This window comes from Erpetoichthys calabaricus, chromosome 8 (assembly GCF_900747795.2).
Source record: "Erpetoichthys calabaricus chromosome 8, fErpCal1.3, whole genome shotgun sequence".
Classification (NCBI taxonomy): domain Eukaryota; kingdom Metazoa; phylum Chordata; class Cladistia; order Polypteriformes; family Polypteridae; genus Erpetoichthys; species Erpetoichthys calabaricus.
In genome coordinates, this window is record NC_041401.2 from 185,971,302 (window position 1) to 185,992,980 (window position 21,679).

Consider the following 21,679-nt stretch of genomic DNA (forward strand, 5'->3'; position numbering starts at 1 on the left):
TGCTTCATGTGTGTGAGCCAATTCTGCACCCATCTAAAAACATCACCCTGAACTCCCACTTCTTATAATTTGATTCCCAACCTCTCATGTGGCACCTTATCAAATGCTTTCTGAGATGGGCACACTGCGGTCCTAAAGGGATGGACGTGGTCAGCAACAATATTCAGGTAGGATGTGGCATTTACACGATGCTCTGTTGGTACTAAGGTGCCCAAATGTGTTATAAGAAAATATCCCCCACACCATTACACCACCACAATGAGCCTGAAGCGTTGATACGAGGCAGGATTGAGCCAGGCTTTCGTGTTGTTGATCCTACCATCCTAATGTCGCAGCAGAAATCGAGACTAATCAGACCAGGCACCATTTTTTAAGTCTTCTATTGTCTGATTTTGCTGACCCCGTGTGAACTGTAGCCTCAGTTGCCTGTTCTTAGCTGACAGGAGAGGCACCTGGTGGGGTCTCCTGCTGCTGTAAGCCCACCTGCTTCAAGGTTTGATGTGTTGTGTATTCAGAGTTGCTCTTCTGCACAAGTCGTTTGTAACGAGTGCTTATTTGAGTTCCTGTCGCCTTTCTGTCAGCTCACACCAGTCTGGCCATTCTGCTCTGACCTCTGGCATCAACAAGGCATTTTCACCCAGAGAAGTGCCGCTCACTGGATATTTTCCCTTTTCTGGACCATCCTCTGAAAACCCTTGAGATGGTTGTGTGTGAAAATCCCAGTAGATCAGCAGTTTCTGAAATACTCTGAGCAGCCCATCTGGCACCACCAGCCACGTCACGTTCGGAGTCACTTCAGTCCCCAATCTGATGTTCAGTTTGAACTTCGGCAGGTCGTCTACAGGCCGAAATGCATTGAGTTGCTGCCACGTGATTGGCCGATTAGTTATTTGCACCTAATAAAGCGGCCGGCAAGTGCACATTGTCACGCACGTGTGCCTGGGGGACCGCTTTCCTGGCTCTCCTGAGGTAAGTGATACCACTCAAGGTCGAGAAGGTGGCGCTGTCTCTAATGGTATCATCTCTTTTTATCCAACAGTTCCAAGGATGGAGGTCTAGCCCAGCCCACAATGCCCAGAGAAGACTCCGCCCCATTCCGTTCAGCCATCATAAAATAATCGGGGCAGTCCCAGGAAGGCGGCATCTCGTTTTGGACCCTTGTTTCGATGGGGACACCGTTCAAGCTGACGAACCCTTTGAATGTAAGAGCTGGCTGGGTGTCGTGTGCACTTTTTTTGGCTGGGGGTATCCTGGATTTTTGTGGCCTGTCCACAATACATTAGGAGACAGGATTTATTATGGGCGGCACAGTAGCATAGTGGGTAGTTAGGAGACCTGGGTTCGCTTCCCGGGTCCGCTTCCCGGGTCCTCCTTGCATGTTCTCCCCGTGTCTGCGTGGGTTTCCTCCCACAGTCCAAAGACATGCAGGTTAGGTGCATTGGCGATTCTATATTATCCCTAGTGTGTGTGTGTATGTGAGTGTGTCCTCTGGTGGGTTGGTGCCCTGCCCAGGGTTTGTTTCCTGCCTTGTGCCCTGTGTTGGCTGGGATTGGCACCAGCAGACCCCCGTGACCCTGTAGTTAGGATATAGTAGGTTGGATAATGGATGGATAGAATGGATTTATTATACCTGCATACTACGTACATTTCTACAGTTTAATTAGGAACACTGAAGGGTATTACAACAGGCACACACCTAATAGCAACTTAATGTGGTGATTTTATTTTGCACGCAAGTGTCATTACTCTTAATTAAATCATGGTAATAAGAACCACGAAACACCTAGCAGACTGTGGGCTGCAGCATTTAAGATGGATAAAGACCAAAACAGACAGCCATTCTCCCACTGTTTACACATCACTCAGCCATTGAAATTGCAGTTAGCCTCGCTCCCATCCGCCTTGAAGAAAATCCAGTACTCTGCATTACTTTTTATTACCAAGCTGCTGTCCTGAGGGCATTGCCATAAACAAACTCCGGTGCTTGGGTCTCCAGCAGGAGGCTTTGTTCTGAACTAATTAGAAGCCCAGGCGCTGGACTCGATTCCCGTTTATTCTGGACGGCCATCTGAACATTCGGTGGAAACGCCTGCCCGACTCTGCACAGCTGGCGGTTCACTCAGGTGTGAAGAAGGATTATACCGATAATAATAAGGAGGCAAAGATAAGGGTTTGGCAGCTAAATTACCTAGACACAGGTCGAAACAATTCAAGGAGTAAGGATTTCTCAGCGAGAAAAAGGAAAAGGAAATATTTTTGACTGTACAATTACACCATAATGGCGGAGTTTGGAGGGAGAAGGAACGGCCCCACTTGCTGCTATGTGTTAATTAAGGAAGGAATCTTCTGGTTTCGTATAAAGAAGAGGAAAGCCACCATGCTAAGCCAAAAAACAAAAAAGTACCTGACAGAACAAAACAAGAAAATATATACAGTATGTATAGCGATAATAATAATAATAATGGTAACACTTCAGTGTGGGTACTGCAAATGCATCCAACCCGCTGAATCCGAACACAGGGTCACGGGGGTCTGCTGGAGCCAATCCCAGCCAACACAGGGCACAAGGCAGGAAACAATCGCCAGCCCACCACAGGGCACACACACCAAGAACACACACTAGGAACAATATTGAATTGCCAATCCACCTAACCTGCATGTCTTTGGACTGTGGGAGAAAACCCACGCAGACACGGAGAGAACATGCAAATTCCACGCAGGGAGGACCTGGGAAGCGAACCCGGGTCTCCTTACTGTGAGGCAGCAGCGCCACCGTATTGCTCATTTCATCTTTTGTAACAAGACCTTAATTAAGGATTTTATGGTCTTCATTGCACTTATAAAACATCAGTTGATGGGTTATCCATCTCTGTGCTGTGCAGCGTATTGACATGCTGGTAAAATGACTTGTTAACGTGAACGATTTGCAGGTCTAATACTAATCATGTAAGATCGAGACACACGAGTCTCAACTAAGCCACCTCAGACCGCTCCAAAGTGACGTTTTGTTAGTAGGTCAGGTGGCAGAGATGAAGAAACACTTTACTGATGCCTCTGAAGTGTTGTGAATTCCCAAAGAGGTTTTTGTTACATAAGAGTATAGGAATAACAGATGCATTTCTGCAGTACCTAGTGTTACCAAAAAGAACAAAAAAACCAATAATGCAGTACCTAATTTCAGCATGACAATGTCCTGAAACAAAGCTGGAGTGGCCTCGGGACATGTCACTCACTGTCCTTAAAATGCCAAAACCAAAACATAAACCCTAAGGAACAACTGCGGAGAGACCTGAACATGGCAGTTTACAGCCACCAGCCATCCAGTCTAAAAGAGCTTGAGAGGATTTGCCAGGAAGAACGGGGCACGCTGCCCAAGTCCAGGTGTGCAAAGCTTGGAGAGATTGACCAAGGAATGCAGGAAACTGTAACTGCTACCAAAGGGGCTTCTCTAAAGTACTGAATTCAGGCTCTGAAAACTTGTATGAATGAGAGATTTCAGTTTTTGATTATTAAAAATTTTATGACCTTTCTGAAAACATCCTTTGCTTTGCCATTAAGGGTTAATCAGTGTAGATTGACGGGCAAAAATGGCAAATTTATGCATTTAAAATGAAATCTACAATACAATGAAAAGTCATCAACTGAAGGGGTCTGAATGCTTTCTAAATTCATAGCATATCTATATATTAATATTGTGCAAAATTAAAACCTGGATGTGAAAGGCACTATATAATAGATAGATAGATAGATAGATAGATAGATAGATAGATAGATAGATAGATAGATAGATAGATAGATAGATAGATGAAAGGCACTATATAACAGATAGATAGATAGATAGATAGATAGATAGATAGATAGATAGATAGATAGATAGATAGATAGATAGATAGATAGATAGATAGATAGATAGATAGATAGATAGAAGGCACTATATAACAGATAGATAGATAGATAGATAGATAGATAGATAGATAGATAGATAGATAGATAGATAGATAGATAGATAAAAGGCACTATATAAGAGATAGATAGATAGATAGATAGATAGATAGATAGATAGATAGATAGATAGATAGATAGATAGATAGATAGATAGATAGATAGATAGATAGATAGATAGATGAAAGGCACTATATAAGAGATAGATAGATAGATAGATAGATAGATAGATAGATAGATAGATAGATAGATAGATAGATAGATAGATAGATAGATAGATAGATAGATAGATGAAAGGCACTATATAAGAGATAGATAGATAGATAGATAGATAGATAGATAGATAGATAGATAGATAGATAGATAGATAGATAGATAGATAGATAGATAGATAGATAGAAAGGCACTATATAAGAGATAGATAGATAGATAGATAGATAGATAGATAGATAGATAGATAGATAGATAGATAGATAGATAGATAGATAGATAGATAGATGAAAGGCACTATATAAGAGATAGATAGATAGATAGATAGATAGATAGATAGATAGATAGATAGATAGATAGATAGATAGATAGATAGATGAAAGGCACTATATAAGAGATAGATAGATAGATAGATAGATAGATAGATAGATAGATAGATAGATAGATAGATAGATAGATAGATAGATAGATGAAAGGCACTATATAAGAGATAGATAGATAGATAGATAGATAGATAGATAGATAGATAGACTGGACAGTAGGCTTGGTTCCTGCACTCTACTGCCACCTGGTGATGTTTGATAGAAAGTCATTCCAATGACCAGAAGGTTAGCACCAATGTTTTCCCAGCAGTGTCTTAATGAGGTATTTTTGTATAAAGATAAAGAAAATGGATGAACTAAAGGGAATGTGCATTGACAGATCGATCAAGAGCTGCCCGTACCACACGAGAGGTGGAAGCAATAGCGGTATCTGCATTATTCTGTTGATAATCACAAACAGAAAGTCAGTACTATGGACAAATATATATCTCTGGTCTTATAGGCAGATATATAGATATGAAAGGCCCTATATAAAACTTATAGCTTTTAAAAATATATACCTATGGTATTTCTAACTGCTTAAAATATATTAAGGATAACAACCAGTCATACCTAAACTTTTAGAAACCAATGTATTCAAACTTGAGCCATACTGCTAGCCTTAGCCTCCTGATAGTTCTAACCAGCTGACAGATTGATAATAAAGACACTATATAATAGAGAGATAGGTCATGTAGTTTTCCTCTAAAGCTCTCTTAAGCTGCCTCTTTACTCTTTCTTGTTCACTAGCATGATGTCCACATAACACCACTGGCAAATGTCACGTCATCACCCTCTCTCCAAGTCTGATGCTTGCCTTGTGTTTTAAAGTATTTTTGTAAATGATAGCAGTTTCTTTCCATTAAGGTGGCACATTCCAGCTATCCATCAATACCCTCCGTGAAGAGGACATCACCGATGCTGTATCTCTGTCTTGACTGTCATCCATTCTTGATGCATGCTTTAAACTCTCTGATCCCAGTAACTGCTGGCTCCAGGAGGGTTTGGTTTTTATGTAATTGAGCCTCAGTTCTCATCCCCTCTGCCCCCCATGGAAGCCCAACAAAGGGGGCTCAAATTTACACTCACTTCCAGCCTGTGCCTAATTTATAAACTGTCATTGCAGACATTCCAGCTAGTAAACAGACACGCCACTGTGCATCACGGCACGTCCTGAGCGTGATCCTCTCTGGTAATGTGCAAGTGAGTAAAAAAGTGATACAAATCTGAAGCTGACAAGGTCAGATCTGAAAGGAAATACGAGCAGCTTTCGGCCATATAACGGAGGCGTTGACTAACACGAGACAGATAGTCTTGCAGCCTCATTTCAGCACAGAGCAATTAAATATAAAACGGTGGAGCACCAGGTGAGCAAGGCAACACGACACCCATCCTGCAACCTCTACAGCTCTTCATAATTCTAATATATAAAGACTCCCTTGTAATGTACACACAGTCCTAAACATGCAGAACTCACTTGCCAAAAACGCAACATGTTAATCTACCGCTAGGAAACACAAACCAGTTCTGCAAAGCTACCCAGGATTTAATCAGAGGAGTTTGGAGTTTTCAAATCACAGAGTCACTTGCAGTTTACCAAAGCAGCCCCTGTGAAATGATGTTAAACCAGGGCTCCATTCACAATAATGAAGAAAACAACAGCAAAGAAATTGTAAATCTTTAAATCAATAATTCATCAAAAGACCAACGAGTTTGTGAATGTCTATTAAACTGTAATTCCCTGGCAGAAGTATTATTATTGCCATCAAGATGACTATTTTCTTGAGAGATTCTTTGGCCTCCTAAATACCCGGGGAGTAATGGCAGACTCAAAGTCCTTAAGGCTTATGAGGAAAATTACATATGTGATCGACTGTGGCGTCTGAACAGACAGCTACAAGCAACTGGGCGGAGGGTCATCAAGCCATCCTGAACACGAGGCCGGAGCCATGGGCAGGCAACTACAGCAAAGTACGCTGTCAAGATAAATACGTACTGCACTTACAACATGTATACTTCAAAATATCTCAAATTCATTTGAAACATGAACAGGATAGTCATCTCCTTGTGAAGGACTGGCACTGCGTCCATTGGTGGCTACTGTCTTGTTCCTAAATGGAAAGGAGCTATATAACAGTTTCTCAGCAGGGTATTTTGTAAAGTGCAAGGAAACAGCAGGCCGATATATTAAAAGGGAACGTTTAGAGACGTGAGTGATTATGAGAAATCCCATGTACATAAGTACATAAGAGAGTGATTATGAAATGTCTGATGGCGGTATCTGTATTGTTATCCTACTGCCTGATGACCATGGAAAGAAGGTCAGGACCATAGACAGAAGTATAGTGACAGACAGACAGACAGACAGACAGACAGATAGATAGATAGATAGATAGATAGATAGATAGATAGATAGATAGATAGATAGATAGATAGATAGATAGATAGATATGAAAGGCACTATATAATAGATAGATAGATAGATAGATAGATAGATAGATAGATAGATAGATAGATAGATAGATAGATATGAAAGGCACTATATAACAGATAGATAGATAGATAGATAGATAGATAGATAGATAGATAGATAGATAGATAGATAGATAGATAGATAGTGCCTTTCATATCTATCTGATCTGTCTGTCTGTCTGTCTGTCTGTCTGTCCGTCTGTTATATAGTGCCTTTCATATCTATCTATCTATCTGTTATATAGTGCCTTTCATATCTATCTATCTATCTAACAGATAGATAGATAGATAGATATGAAAGGCACTATATAACAGACGGACAGACAGACAGACAGACAGACAGACAGATAGATAGATAGATAGATAGATAGATAGATAGATAGATAGATAGATAGATAGATAGATCAGATAGATATGAAAGGCACTATATAACAGATAGATAGATAGATAGATAGATAGATAGATAGATAGATAGATAGATAGATAGATATGAAAGGCACTATATAACAGATAGATAGATAGATAGATAGATAGATAGATAGATAGATAGATAGATAGATAGATAGATAGATAGATAGATAGATAGATAGATGAAATGCACTATATAACAGATAGATAGATAGATAGATAGATAGATAGATAGATAGATAGATAGATAGATAGATAGATAGATAGATAGATGAAATGCACTATCTATCTATCTATCTATCTATCTGTTATATAGTGCATTTCATCTATCTATCTATCTATCTATCTATCTAACAGATAGATAGATAGATAGATATGAAAGGCACTACATAACAGACGGACAGACAGACAGACAGACTGATAGATAGATAGATCAGATAGATATGAAAGGCACTATATAACAGATAGATAGATAGATAGATAGATAGATAGATAGATAGATAGATAGATAGATAGATAGATAGATAGATATGAAAGGCACTATATAACAGATAGATAGATAGATAGATAGATAGATAGATAGATAGATAGATAGATAGATAGATAGATATGAAAGGCACTATATAACAGATAGATAGATAGATAGATAGATAGATAGATAGATAGATAGATAGATAGATAGATAGATAGATAGATGAAATGCACTATATAACAGATAGATAGATAGATATGAAAGGCACTACATAACAGACAGACAGACAGACAGACAGACAGACAGACAGACAGACAGACAGACAGATAGATAGATAGATAGATAGATAGATAGATAGATAGATAGATAGATAGATAGATGGATGGCCAGCAGGCTTGGTACCTGTACTCTACTGCCACCTGCTGATGGTTGATTGAAGGTCATCCCAATGACCAGAGGGTTAGCACCAAAGTTTTTCCAGCAGTGTCTCAATGGGGTATTTTTGTATAAAGATGAAGAACAATGATGCATTTAAAGGGTTCATGTACAGTCCAATTGATTATGACACGTCCAATGAGGGTATCTGTATTGTCATCCTACTGTCTGATGATCATGATAAGAAGGTCAGAACCACAGATAAAAGTATAACACTGGCCTCATAGAGAGATACAAAGACAGATTGAAAGTGGGAGCAACCAGATTTGTTTCCTTATACTGTTCATGTTATTGTATAAAAAACACCCCAACAAAGTCTAAAACTTTTGCAGTGAAAGGACCACCTCATAAACCACCAGAGTACACAGCAGGAACAGATGACACCAATCCGTGTGTGGTTTCATATGTTTGTATTTGCTTTGTGTGTAAATACGTTAGTTGGTTTTATAACTGACAAGTCACCAATTTTTCCACACTTCCTAATAATTCATAACATCTTACACACTGATTTCCCTCAACATAAACAAAACCTTCCTGTAAAGATAAATGCTGATCCTCTCTGCAGGGGTATGGTTAAAACTCTTTTTTGAATTTATAAAACAAAATCATTGCTGGGAAGTGAGAGCCTTCCAGTGAGTGCACAGCACCATCTCTGGCAACCTTTCACTTTTTTCCTTCTTTTCTTTCTTTCCTGTCCCTGAAGATCAATAGTTATTCATTGACCTGGCCACTGATGAGCTACTATTTTAACTACTAATTGATATGAGTGACATGTGCCTCGCAGCTGCTAAATCACACAGAAAGCCAATTGTTTCAAGCCTTTAACAGCAGGCGAGGCTGTTGTTTGATATGCGGCTATGAATACGAATGCCCTTACTTTCATCTTTACACGTTTTAATTCAATTTGCAGTGCCAGTGTAACCGACGAGTTGCGTTGTCTCTTTTTAAAATGAATGTCTTGCTTTCTTGACAACTCCGACCAAGCGGCATTTTCCCGTTGTTTAGCCTCCCTCCCCGGCAGTTCGGTAATCTGCTAAGGCCATAGACAAACCCCGGGGATCCTCACTTGCCCATCGTCTTAATAAAATTCATGGTGTGTTACTTCAAGTAAGTCCAGCGAATCAATGGCACTAAGAAATTAGAAACGCGCACCCAGTAGCTGGGCATCCTCGCGCATGTCCAGGTAAAATCGGTATGTCCGTAATGCGCTCCGTCAAAGCAGCAGTAACAGTAAAACCGTAGCTTTGGTAAAAGAATCGAACGTTTTCTCTTTCTTTCTTTCTTTCTTTTCTTTTATTTATTTTTATTTTACAGTAACCCGCGCCTTAACAAGCTCGAAAAGGTAAACGCGCCTCGAGTTACCTGTTCCTGCGGCTGGTTGCCTCTCTGATTATGCTGCTCCTTGGTAGCTGTCATCGTGAAATCGACGGCTTTTAACTTCAGTATGCTGTAGTCCTAACTCTGCAGATGGTGCATTCCAGTGCCACTTTCTCTTATCACAAGCAAAAGCGAGGTGGAAGTGCGATGCCCAGTCGCTGCCGTCACCGCCGCTGCCGACTTGTCAGCGGCAGCCGTCTGATCTTCGCCGGGAAGCAGGCGGGCTCAAAGGAAAAGTGTCACGGATGTGAACAGTCCGCCCGACTCCGCCAAGACACCTGAAGGTTGTGATTCACATCATGCAAAAGCGCAACCTCCACAAGTGAGAAGCCGCCGCCGCCGCCGCTGACAGCAGCATCCAAGCGGCACGTTCAAATGGCTGCGCGCTGTCGCCGCCGCCGCTGACGACGTTGCTGCTGCCGCTGCACTCTACTTTGTTGGAGCCTGAAGCCAGCAGGTACTGACGGATCGCGTCGCGGGTGCCAGCCGCTGCTCTCCTTCCCTCTCGTGTGGACAGCTGGGGCAACACTCACATTGGACTACGAAGAGGGGGGGTGGGCACCGGAGTGACGCGACGAGAGTCTGAATTTGTGCACTCGAGCCGGTGGGGTGGTGTAGATATTAACGTGGCTCTAAATCTGGAATGTATGATCGAATTTAGATTTCCCGATCCCATAAGCAAATAAGAATTGTTATTCAAATAATAATAATAATAATAATAATAATGCTTTACTGACAGAAACTATTCTCAAATAAATAAATTAAGAAAGACACCTAGACGCCAATACAAACAGTCAAATTTGCAATCATGAATTAAGAAGGCAGGTTCAGTTATAGGACACGCTCTCAATCTGTTGGAGGTAGTGGTGGGGGAAAGAGTATAACTGAGTGTCATTATGAACAATGCTGCACATCCTGCGTCACACAAGCACTGAAGACTTTCAGCCAAAGAATTATTGAATACAAGTGTGTCCTGGATTGCTACTGGGGCTCCATCATAAGACAATACACCCGTATAGTGCCTAACTATATAGTGGTTCCTGCCTTGTGCCCTGTGTTGGCTGGGATTGGCTCCAGCAGACCCCCGTGACCCTGTGTTCGGATTCAGCGGGTTGGAAAATGGATGGTTGGATGGATAAATAGTATGGTGCAAGTAGGAATTGTGAAAAAAATCAACCTCGAGATTCTGATGAACCTTGACGTTTTAGACCTTCCTGTGTTCGAAAAGAGCATTTTTGAAATGATGTCTGTCTGTGTGTAAACACCGATAAGTCGAACACGCTTTTCCCTCGGTCAATGAGATTTTGTACACCTGGAGTTATATCAAAAATAATGTGACGTCCCGTCGAATAAACCCACTCCAGAGTCGCTTGTCCGGGGAAGTCTTTCAAATGCCGACTGGCTTTTTATTGAATATGCCGCGATATAAACGGTGCCCTACCGCCACCCGTTGTCTGGGTCACTCGGACACTTCCAAAATAACAAAGACAAATCACCTTCCTCCTATCTACCTCTCTTAAAAACGTTTTCTTCCTTTTTCCACCTGGTGCTATTCTCCTTTTTGCTTCAGCCCCTACCCAACTACCACTTCCGGCACCGCCTCCCCTTTTCATCACGTACCGTTAATTAACCCGGATCCCTGTCACTCAACTCTCTCTCTCTCTCTCTCTCTCTCTCTCTCTAGGGAGGAGCCCCAAGCCCTTACAAACAGTGTTCCCCCAAGACTCCACCCCAGCACTGCTTCCATTCCCTACAGCCCATGCAATGGCAAGACACGTCACAATAAGGAATCCTATCAACTTTTGGGCCACCTGTACTTTAACTGTATACATTTCAGATTTTTTCAAGTAAACCATGGCTATAAATAAAGATATATGATTCAAATTTTGTGTGGATATTAGAAATGACGAAAAATAAGTAGATATAAAATTTGAGAAAAATTACGCAACTGGAATTGATACTTTAACTGAATACTTTTGCCAAGTTTCAAGTAAACTATGGTTATAATTACAGATAGATGATTCAAATTTTGTATATGATATTTATAATGATAAAAAGCAAATAGGTATAAAATTTGAGAAAAATTACTCAACTGGAAGTATTATTTTATTTAAACAACCATCCAAATTTTTTGTATCATGGAAATATAAATGTGCACACAATATTAAAAACTGTATTCAATATAACACAGTCTTTCAATAACAATTATTAATTTTATTTTAATTTATACATCATCAGTTTAACAATAATGTGTAAACGGGGCGGAGTGGTGGCTCTGAGGCTAGGGATCTGTACTGGCAATCGGAAGGTTGCCGGTTCGAATCCCGTAAATGCCAAAAGGGACTGTGCTCTGTTGGGCCCTTAAGCAAGGCCCTTAACCTGCAATTGCTGAGCGCTTTGAGTAGTGAGAAACGCACTATATAAATGCAAAAAAATATTATTATTATTAAAATTATTAAACATTGAACATGCCATGTAAATATAAAGATGTAATGGGAGCAATAAGCTGCTACGTCCCACTCGTGTTTCTGGTAATACATTTAATTTTGTGATTATTTTTTTATTTCCACCATCATTATCAAAATTAAATGTACCTAATGCAGTCTTACCTATAGCAATTTATTGCAACAAATATTATATAATACTAACACTTTCTCTATGTTTTTAGGTGACTATAACTCTTTTTACTTTGCACATAATCGAGGTAGGCAGCACGGTGGCACAGTGGGTAGCTCTGCTGCCTCACAGTTGGGAGACCTGGGAACTTGGGTTCGCTTCCCGGGTCCTCCCTGCGTGGAGTTTGCATGTTCTCCCCGTGTCTGCGTGGGTTTTCTCCAAGTACTCCGGTTTCCTCCCACAATCCAAAGACATGCAGGTTAGGTGCATTGGCGATTCTAAATTGTCCCTAGTGTGTGGTGGGTGTGTGCGTGTGCCCTGCGGTGGGCTGGCACCCTGCCTGGGGTTTGTTTCCTGCTTTGCGCCCTGTGTTGGCTGGGATTGGCTCCAGCAGAGCCCCATGACCCTGTGGTTGGGATATAGCGGGTTGGATAATGGATGGATAATTGAGGTAATGTCTATGTAATCATGACAAAAATTCCACCACTGTTTTCAACCTCCGTAAGTGCGAAAATATCATTTTAATATAAAGTTTGATTATAAATAGAGATGAATGATTGTTTATTGATATTACCAATTAATTATGATGAGAAACAAAAGGATATGATATTTGGGAAATATTGCGCAACTGGAAGTGGTTCTGATGACCTTTTCCTCCATCTCAGTACATGAGAAATTCGAGGGACGCTCATTCCCAAATCATAATTTTTTTTCCCTTCTTTGTAATTCTTGTTTTTGCTTGCTATATTATTTCTATAGAGTTCTGTAAAAGCTACATGTCCCTATAGGAGACACAAAGATCTATCTATCTATCTATCTATCTATCTATCTATCTATCTATCTATCTATCTATCTATCTATCTATCTATCTATCTATCTATCTATCTATTATATAGTGCCTTTCATCTCATTTATTATATAGTGCATTTCATATCTATCTATCTATCTATCTATCTATCTATCTATCTATCTATCTATCTATCTATCTATCTATCTATCTATCTATCTATCTATCTAGCTGTCTGTCTATTATATAGTGCCTTTCATCTCATCTATTATATAGTGCATTTCATATCTATCTATCTATCTATCTATCTATCTATCTATCTATCTATCTATCTATCTATCTATCTATCTATTATATAGTGCCTTTCATCTCATTTATTATATAGTGCATTTCATATCTATCTATCTATCTATCTATCTATCTATCTATCTATCTATCTATCTATCTATCTATCTATCTATCTATCTATCTGTCTATCTATCTATCTAGCTAGCTAGCTAGCTAGCTAGCTGTCTGTCTATTATATAGTGCCTTTCATCTCATCTATTATATAGTGCATTTCATATCTATCTATCTATCTATCTATCTATCTATCTATCTATCTATCTATCTATCTATCTATCTATCTATCTATCTATCTATCTATCTATCTATTATATAGTGCCTTTCATCTCATCTATTATATAGTGCATTTCATATCTATCTATCTATTATATAGTGCCTTTCATCTCATCTATTATATAGTGCATTTCATATCTATCTATCTATCTATCTATCTATCTATCTATCTATCTATCTATCTATCTATCTATCTATCTATCTATCTATCTATCTATCTATCTATCTATCTATCTATCTATCTATCCTGTTGAATTCAGTTTATGTTTAGAGCTCTTTACTGAGTGCAGGTTCAGGACACTGTGACAGTTCACAGGTAGATACAAATACAAACTTTAGAAATTACTTATAACATAATGTGTACACATAAACGCACAAAGGTGTTTAAACAGACATGAAAACGATCCGATTAACATAAACTGAGCCCAGCAATCACTATGCATTGAGAAATTGTTGAACTGTGGACAGTTGACATTGGAGGAAAGGAAAACACAAACTCCAGTCTGTATCACACCTGGACAATACAAATCCTTTTGGGGGTTACTCAGAGTCCTGAAGACAGTTCCAGCAACAGGACAAGGACAGTAAAGGAAAACAGGTGAATTCCTGGTGCCCCGAACTGGAATCTATGATCAACAACCACACTTATTTGTATGGCACGATTTCATGCAAACAATGTAGATCAAAGTGCTTTAGAAGACGTCAAAGAGAAGTTACAAGAAAAAAGAAACAAACAAACAGGATTAGACAAAAATATCAAAGAATAAGTAAAAAAGAAAAAAAAAATCTATACAATCTAAAAAACAGATAACTATCAATTGAAGGGAAGCGCCCTTATATACACTACTCTAAATATAATCAAATCAATGTTTCCTGGTGTGATCAACAGATCTTGAGGAAAATAATTATTCATATGACAATAATAATAATCATAAACAATAATCAGCTTAATTGACAAAAAATATCGAAATAAAAAAAAATCCTAAACATCCTCTAAGAGCAACTTCTCCCAGCCATCCAAGAACAGTTTGGTGACCCACAATGAACAATCCAGCATGATGGAGCACCAGGCCATAAGACAGAAGTGATAACTAAGTGGCTTGGAGAACAAAACATCAAAATCTGGGGGTCCATGGTCAGGAAACTTCCCAGACCTTCAATCCCATTGAGAATTTGTGGTCAATCCTCAAGAGGCAGGCGGACAAACACAAACCCACAAATTCTGACAAACTCCAGGCATTGATGATGCAAGAATGGGCTGCCATCAGTCAGGATTGGGCCCAGAAGTTGACTGACAGCCTGCCAGAGTGAACTGCAGAGGTCTTGAAACAGAAAGAAGGGCCAACACTGCAAATAAGTGCATAAACTTCATGTCATTGTCAATATAAGCCTTTGAAACTTATGAATGCTTGTAATTCTACAGTACTTCCATATACCATAGACACATCTGACAAAAAGATCTAAAAACACTGAAGCAACACACTTTGTGGAAATTAATGTGTGTCATTCTCAAAACCTTTGGCCGCAACTGTAGCAATAAATCAAACCTGTATAGAAGCTACACAATGAACCACCGTGCCACCTTCACACCTATCCAGTATAAAATAATGGACTCATATAAAGTTTTAAATATGGTTAGGCTATAATTGGTCATTCCAGAGCCCTCCATTTCCTTCTTTACATTCATTCCACGGTGGACTTACTAGTATGTTTAAGGTCATGGTTACATGACAAGGTCCACTTTATCCTCAAGCACAATAAATAATTCATTGGAGATTCTGTGATGGATGGTGATCTGCCCAGGCACTGATGCAGCCAAGCAGCCTCAAACCATGATATTTCCACCATCTTGCTTTACAGTTGGCATCAGGTTCTTCTGGTCAAATGCCGTCTTTGGTTTTCACCAAACATGCACTCTTTTCCTGTGGCCAAATCTGTTCAGAACAAATTGTTCCAGACATCCTGGCATTTGCTTTAAGAGTTCATGGGCAAACTTACCTTACCAAGATGTACTTTCTGAACAGCAAAGGTTTCTTCCTGGCATACCCCCCATTTAGCCAGGAGCGGACTGGGTCTCAAAACCGGCCCGGGCATCCTTCAACAAGTGAGGTGACTAGGTCGACCCACTCGACCCGTTATTCTTTGTAATTTTCTTAAAATTTGTGATGAGTACACGGCTCGCTACTTGCTATGAGCCTATGATATGAACTCTATCTAAACTGTTGCCAAACTTAATCTGTACACTGTTGTTTAGACACAACTTCAAATTTGACGACATCCTTAGAAATAAAATTTAATGAAAAATAAAAATTTAGTAACACGGCTTACACGTTATTAGAGTACATGTCGATTGTCAATGTCATGTCCAAGTGCCAGCACCCTAGTAGGCTGGTAGCTGCTCATTTACAGTGGAATAAATGAAAACCTCACATGATTAAAATGTTCCATTAACTTAATGATAATCTATAAATGTTCTGTCCTAATATGAAAAATTCCTATCCTATGCTTTATAACTTTATTTCATCATACTAAAAATTGCAGCTGAAAACCACTAATTATTGCTCACGCCAACGACCAGAGAACAATAAAATGCATAATACATAATCTAAAATTTAAATACTACATATGAGATAAAATAAATTGCAATAATGTGTATGCTAACTGAAATGTAGAGGTTATCGAAAAAGAAATCGGCAAAAGGCGGTTTGGACCAAATTTTTTGCTGCAACATTGTGTACTGACAACTAAAACAACTTGAAGACATAATACGGTATTTGATATAGGACTATATAAATTGCAATACCAGACAAATAATGTTTAGTAGTTTAGAAAATGAATTTTAATGTCAAACAATAACCAGTACATAAAATTTATTTCATTAAACGGCCAGCCCATGACCAGGTCAGAGTCCGCAGCTCACCAGGCATTGCCCAGATGCCCTAATGGCCAGTCCGCCCCTGCATGTAGCTTATATTTGCACAGCCTCTTTCTACTTTGACATTAACAGTGGTGACAGCTACCTGTAGGTTCTGTGACACACATTTGGGCTTCTTACAGACTTCTTCCAATATCATGTATTCTGCTCTTCAACTGAACTTACTCGGGCTTCCTGGCCATGGATAAGTTATGTAAGCTGGCAGATGGTCGAAACCTTCTCCACATGTAGATGATCTTCTGGACAGTGGAATGGTTAGTTTCCTTTAGTTTAGATATCTTTTTAAATCCCTTTCCAGGCACATAGACATGGCAGTAGGCCTCAGAGAGGTCTTCTAATCTTGGCATGGTGATAACGCAAATTTCAGAACAGCATACCGGACACTCTGGACCCCCTACAGTATGCCTAGCAGTCCAACAGGTCCACCTCAGATGCCATCGCGGCCGTACTACATCATTCCCTCTCCCATCTGGAGAACAAAGACTCCTACATCAGGATGCTCTTTATTGACTACAGCTCCTCTTTTAACATGGTTATCCCCCCTAAACTTACCCATAAATTGTCTGCACTTGGCTTGCACCCCACCCTCTGTGACTGGCTCCTAGACTTTCTGACTGGCAGGCCCCAGTCTGTCAGGATTGGTAATAGGATTTCAGCCACCATTATCACAAACACCGGTACCCCACAGGGATGCGACCTTAGCCCCATACTCTACACCCTGTTCACCCACGACTGTGTCACCTCCCACAAAGATAACATCATCCTAAAGTTGGCAAAAGACACCGGAGTGATAGGATGCATCACTGGCGGGGATGTGGCAGGCAACAGGAAGAATGTGGACAGTCTGGTGTCATGGTGTGAGGACAACAACCTCACCCTCAACACAGACAAGACGAAGGAGATGATAGTGGACATCAGGAAGGAGAGGAGACCTCACCGGCCACAGTTCATCCGAGGGCTTGAAGTGGAGAAGGTGAGCAGCATTAAATACCTGGGCATCTACATCAGTGAGGACCTCACTTGGATACTTAACACCACACAGCTAGTCAAGATGGCTCACCAGCAGCTGTACTTCCTGAAGAGGCTGAGAAAGTTTGGTATGTCAACTAAGATCCTCGACAACTTTTACAGCTGCATTGTTGAGAGCATCTCGACCAGCTGCATCACCGTGTGGTACGGCAACACTACTGCTATGGACCGCAAACGCCTGCAGAGAGTGGTAAAGACTGCTGAGAAGATCATGAGGACCCCACTGCCCTCTCTGCAGAGCATCTACAACTGCAGAGTGCGCAGGAGAACTGCCCTCGATCCTCAGGGACGCCCCAACACGAACTTTTCACACTTCTATCCTCAGGCAGGAGGTACAGGAGTATGAAATGCAGGACTTCCAGGATAAAGAACTCTTTCTTTCCCAAGGCCATTAGACTCTTAAATAACTGGCTGGAGTTTATAACCGTGGTGCACCTCATTCTATCGACCTCACACAACTGTAACTGTATTTGACTTGTCCATCACACACCTAGCGGCACGGTGACGCAGTGGGTAGCGCTGCTGCCTCGCAGTTAGGAGATCTGAGGACCTGGGTTCGCTTCCCGGGTCCTCCCTGCGTGGAGTTTGCATGTTCTCCCCGTGTCTGCGTGGGTTTCCTCCGGGTGCTCTGGTTTCCTCCCACAGTCCAAAGACATGCAGGTTAGGTGGATTGGCGATTCTACATTGGCCCTAGTGTGTGCTTGGTGTGTTTGTGTGTGTCCTGCGGTAGGTTGGGACCCTGCCCAGGATTGGTTCCTGCCCTGTGTTGGCTGGGATTGGCTCCAGCAGACCCCCGTGACCCTGTGTTCGGATTCAGCGGGTTGGAAAATGGATGGATGGATCACACACCTACCTGCACATTACACTTTACATTTCTATTCAGTTTTTATACTTTATGCTGCTTCTGTTACTTATTATCTATTTGCTATGTTTATCTTTATACGTTGGTTTTGTTATTTGGTGTGGACAGCAAAGAAAGAATTTCATTGTACAGGGAAACATGTTATATCACTTTTAGGTGAATATGCTGTTTAAATGAAGATCAAACCTTGATATCTCAACATTTGTTAAAAAAGAAAATTCCATGGGGTGTACTCACTTTTTCACATGAAGAAACGTAACTAAAATTGAACCAAAAAGGCAATTTGTGTATTTTCTTCATTTTTGTGTAAACTGATTTTGCTTTCACTAAAACGTTTTAAAAATAGATACTTGGATGGTGGAATACTCAGACCTTTCCAGTAGCTGCAGAAGTTTGGAATCCTGGCAGAAAGGCAGCCCTTATAAGCCTTCAGAAAGACCTGGAGAGTCTAAGGGGTGGAGTGTCAGGGAGTGTCAATGTGTGCATCCTGTCGAGGGTTGGGTCCTGTCCCGTGTGCCAAGTCCTGTTGGGATAGGCTTAGAACTTTTGTGAATTTGGCATTGGCTGGATGGATGTACAAGCAGACAGTCAACTACGCCCAGGCCAGCTGGCACACCATTCCTCCCTGGGCAGAACAGCAATTTACAGACAAGAATGTTCAGGCAAGTGTCCAGTACTGTGGCAGTGAAGTGTGAAATGACTAAGCAGGTCCAAAGCAAAGATCAGACTATGACGACGCCTCTTCTCCCATCTGCTGTGCTGTCATGTCTTGTAGCTCAGGGAAGTCACTTGACCAAAACTGGCAGAGAAAAAAAAAAGCCTGGTGCTACAGTTTGAGTCAATAGACTTAATAGGCAGAAGTAGAATTACAAATCAGACACATCATTAAGTAACCTTCAGGCGCCATGTACTGCTGTGCCGGCAGCTTCAGCCAAAGTAGGCAGGTCATCAGAATCGATATTCCGTAATAAAATTTGTGAATTTATCTGGAATTTGAAAACAAATGATAATCATTAAGGTTACAACGGGCCCTCATTTTATCTAATGTTGGAATGTAGATTTGTTTTCATTTTTTTTACAACTTTAAAATTTTTCTAATGCTGAGGTTTTTTGATTAAAAATTCATTTTAAGTAGTAGGTGGTGCTATCATGACTGGGTGAAAAAAAAATAAGGAACATCACTGCAAGGCACTGTCATTTGCAAGTAAAGGATGGGTTGAGCTGCACCTTCTTCTTCCTCTTCATCATTCTGCACTTCTGCTTGAAGTCAGATATATAATATATACAGTACTGTGCAAAAGTTTTAGGCAGGTGTGAAAAAATACTGTAAATCAGGGGTGTCGAACTCCGGTCCTGGAGGGCCGCAGTGGGTACAGGTTTTCCTTCTAACCATCTCCTTAATTAGTGATCAGTTTTTGCTGCTAATTAACGTCTTATGCCTTTGTTTTAATCAGACCCCTTAGTTGTTTCTTTGTCCTTAATTAGCAGCCACACAATAATGAGACACAAAACAAGCAGCCACATGACCAGCTCCCCTGTGCCCATCACACAATAGCTGACAATAAAGAAGGGTGAAGGTCTCACTAAAACAGACAATCAACAGTTTTGGAAATGTCTGCTGTGGCAGAACGAGAGCAGCAACAAGCCATGGAATTAAATGACTGTTTCAATTAACAGCAAGAATCAGCATCTCATTAAGAAACTGGTTGGAGTGAAATTGGTTGGAGTTTGAATCCCCAGTTTAATTGATAATCTGTTGGCTCGTTTCACGTCTAATTTCTGTTTGGCTGTAATTAAGAAAAGAATCAATTCAGGGGACTGAATCCTTGAAATAGTGCTAAAGAAAAGAAGTTAATTAGCAGTGAAAACTGGTCACTTGTTATGAAAAAGGTTAGAATGAAAATCTACAGCCACTGAGGCCCTCCAGGCCTGAAGTTTGACACCTGTGCTGTAAACAAAGAATGCTTTCAGAAATATAAATAATGATTGTTTATTGTTATCAATTTACAAAATGCAAAGTGAGCGAACAAAAGAAAAATCTAAATCAAATCAATATTTGGTGTTCCTACCTTTGGCCTTCACACCAGCATCAATTCTTATAGGTCCACTTGCACAAAGTCAGGGATTTTGTAGGATTCTAGTCAGGTGTTTGATCAACCAATTCTACCAAACAGGTGCTAATGATCATCAATGTCACACGTAGGTTGAAACACAGTCATTAACTGAAACAGAAACAGCTTAAAACTGGGTGAGGAACAGCCAAACTCTGCTACCAAGGTGAGGTTGTGGAAGACAGTTTCATGTCATGGCAAGATTGAGCACAGCAACAAGACACAAGGTAGTTCTACTGCATCAGCAAGGTCTCTCCCAGACAAAGATTTCAAAGCAGACTGGGGTATCAAGATGTGCTGTTCAAGCTCTTTTGAAGAAGCACAAAGAAACGGGCAACGTTGAGGATCGTAGACGCAGTGGTCGGCCAAGGAAACTTAGTGCAGCAGATGAAAGACACATCAAGCTTATTACCTTTCGAAATCGGAAGATGTCCAGCAGTGTCATTAGCTCAGAACTGGCAGAAACCAGTGGGACCCAGGTACACCCATCTACTGTCTGGAGAAGTCTGGCCAGAAGTGGTCTTCATGGAAGAGTTGCAGCCAAAAAGCCAAACCTCCGACGTGGAAACAAGGCCAAGCGACTCAAGTATGCATGAAAACATAGGAACTGGGGTGCAGAAAAATGGCAGCAGGTGCTCTGGACTGAAGAGTCAAAATCTGAAGTCAGTTTGTTCGTCGAAGGGCTGGAGAGCGGTACAATAATGAGTGTCTGCAGGCAACAGTGAAGCATTGTGGAGGTTCCTTGAACGTTTGGGGCTGCAAATGGAGTTGGAGATTTGGTCAGGATTAATGGTGTTCTCAATGCTGAGAAATACAGGCAGATACTTATCCATCATGCAATACCATCAGGGAGGCGTATGATTGGCCCCAAATTTATTGTGCAGCAGGACAACGACCCAAAACATACAGCCAAAGTCATTAAGAACTATCTTCAGTGTAAAGAAGAACAAGAAGTCCTGGAAGTGATGGTATGGCCCCCACAGAGCCTTGATCTCAACATCATCGAGTGTGTCTGGGATTACATGAAGAGACAGAAGGATGTG

The 21,679-nt window shown here is 40.7% G+C and overlaps 1 protein-coding gene across 2 annotated transcripts in view; it reads right to left on the reverse strand.

Moving 5' to 3' along the window:
• Positions 1 to 21,679, reverse strand: part of LOC114656373 (inactive dipeptidyl peptidase 10-like) — a 992,193-nt gene that overhangs the window by 574,267 nt on the left and 396,247 nt on the right. Inside the window, exon 1 of one of the 2 annotated variants that reach the window (XM_051930749.1) lies at positions 9,664 to 10,057. The exons of the other annotated variant lie outside the window; for it this stretch is intronic. Coding sequence (XP_051786709.1) covers positions 9,664 to 9,717 — 54 coding nt within the window. The 5' untranslated portion in view covers positions 9,718 to 10,057. Of the gene's footprint in view, positions 1 to 9,663; positions 10,058 to 21,679 lie in introns of those variants that run through there. 2 annotated transcript variants of the gene reach the window in all.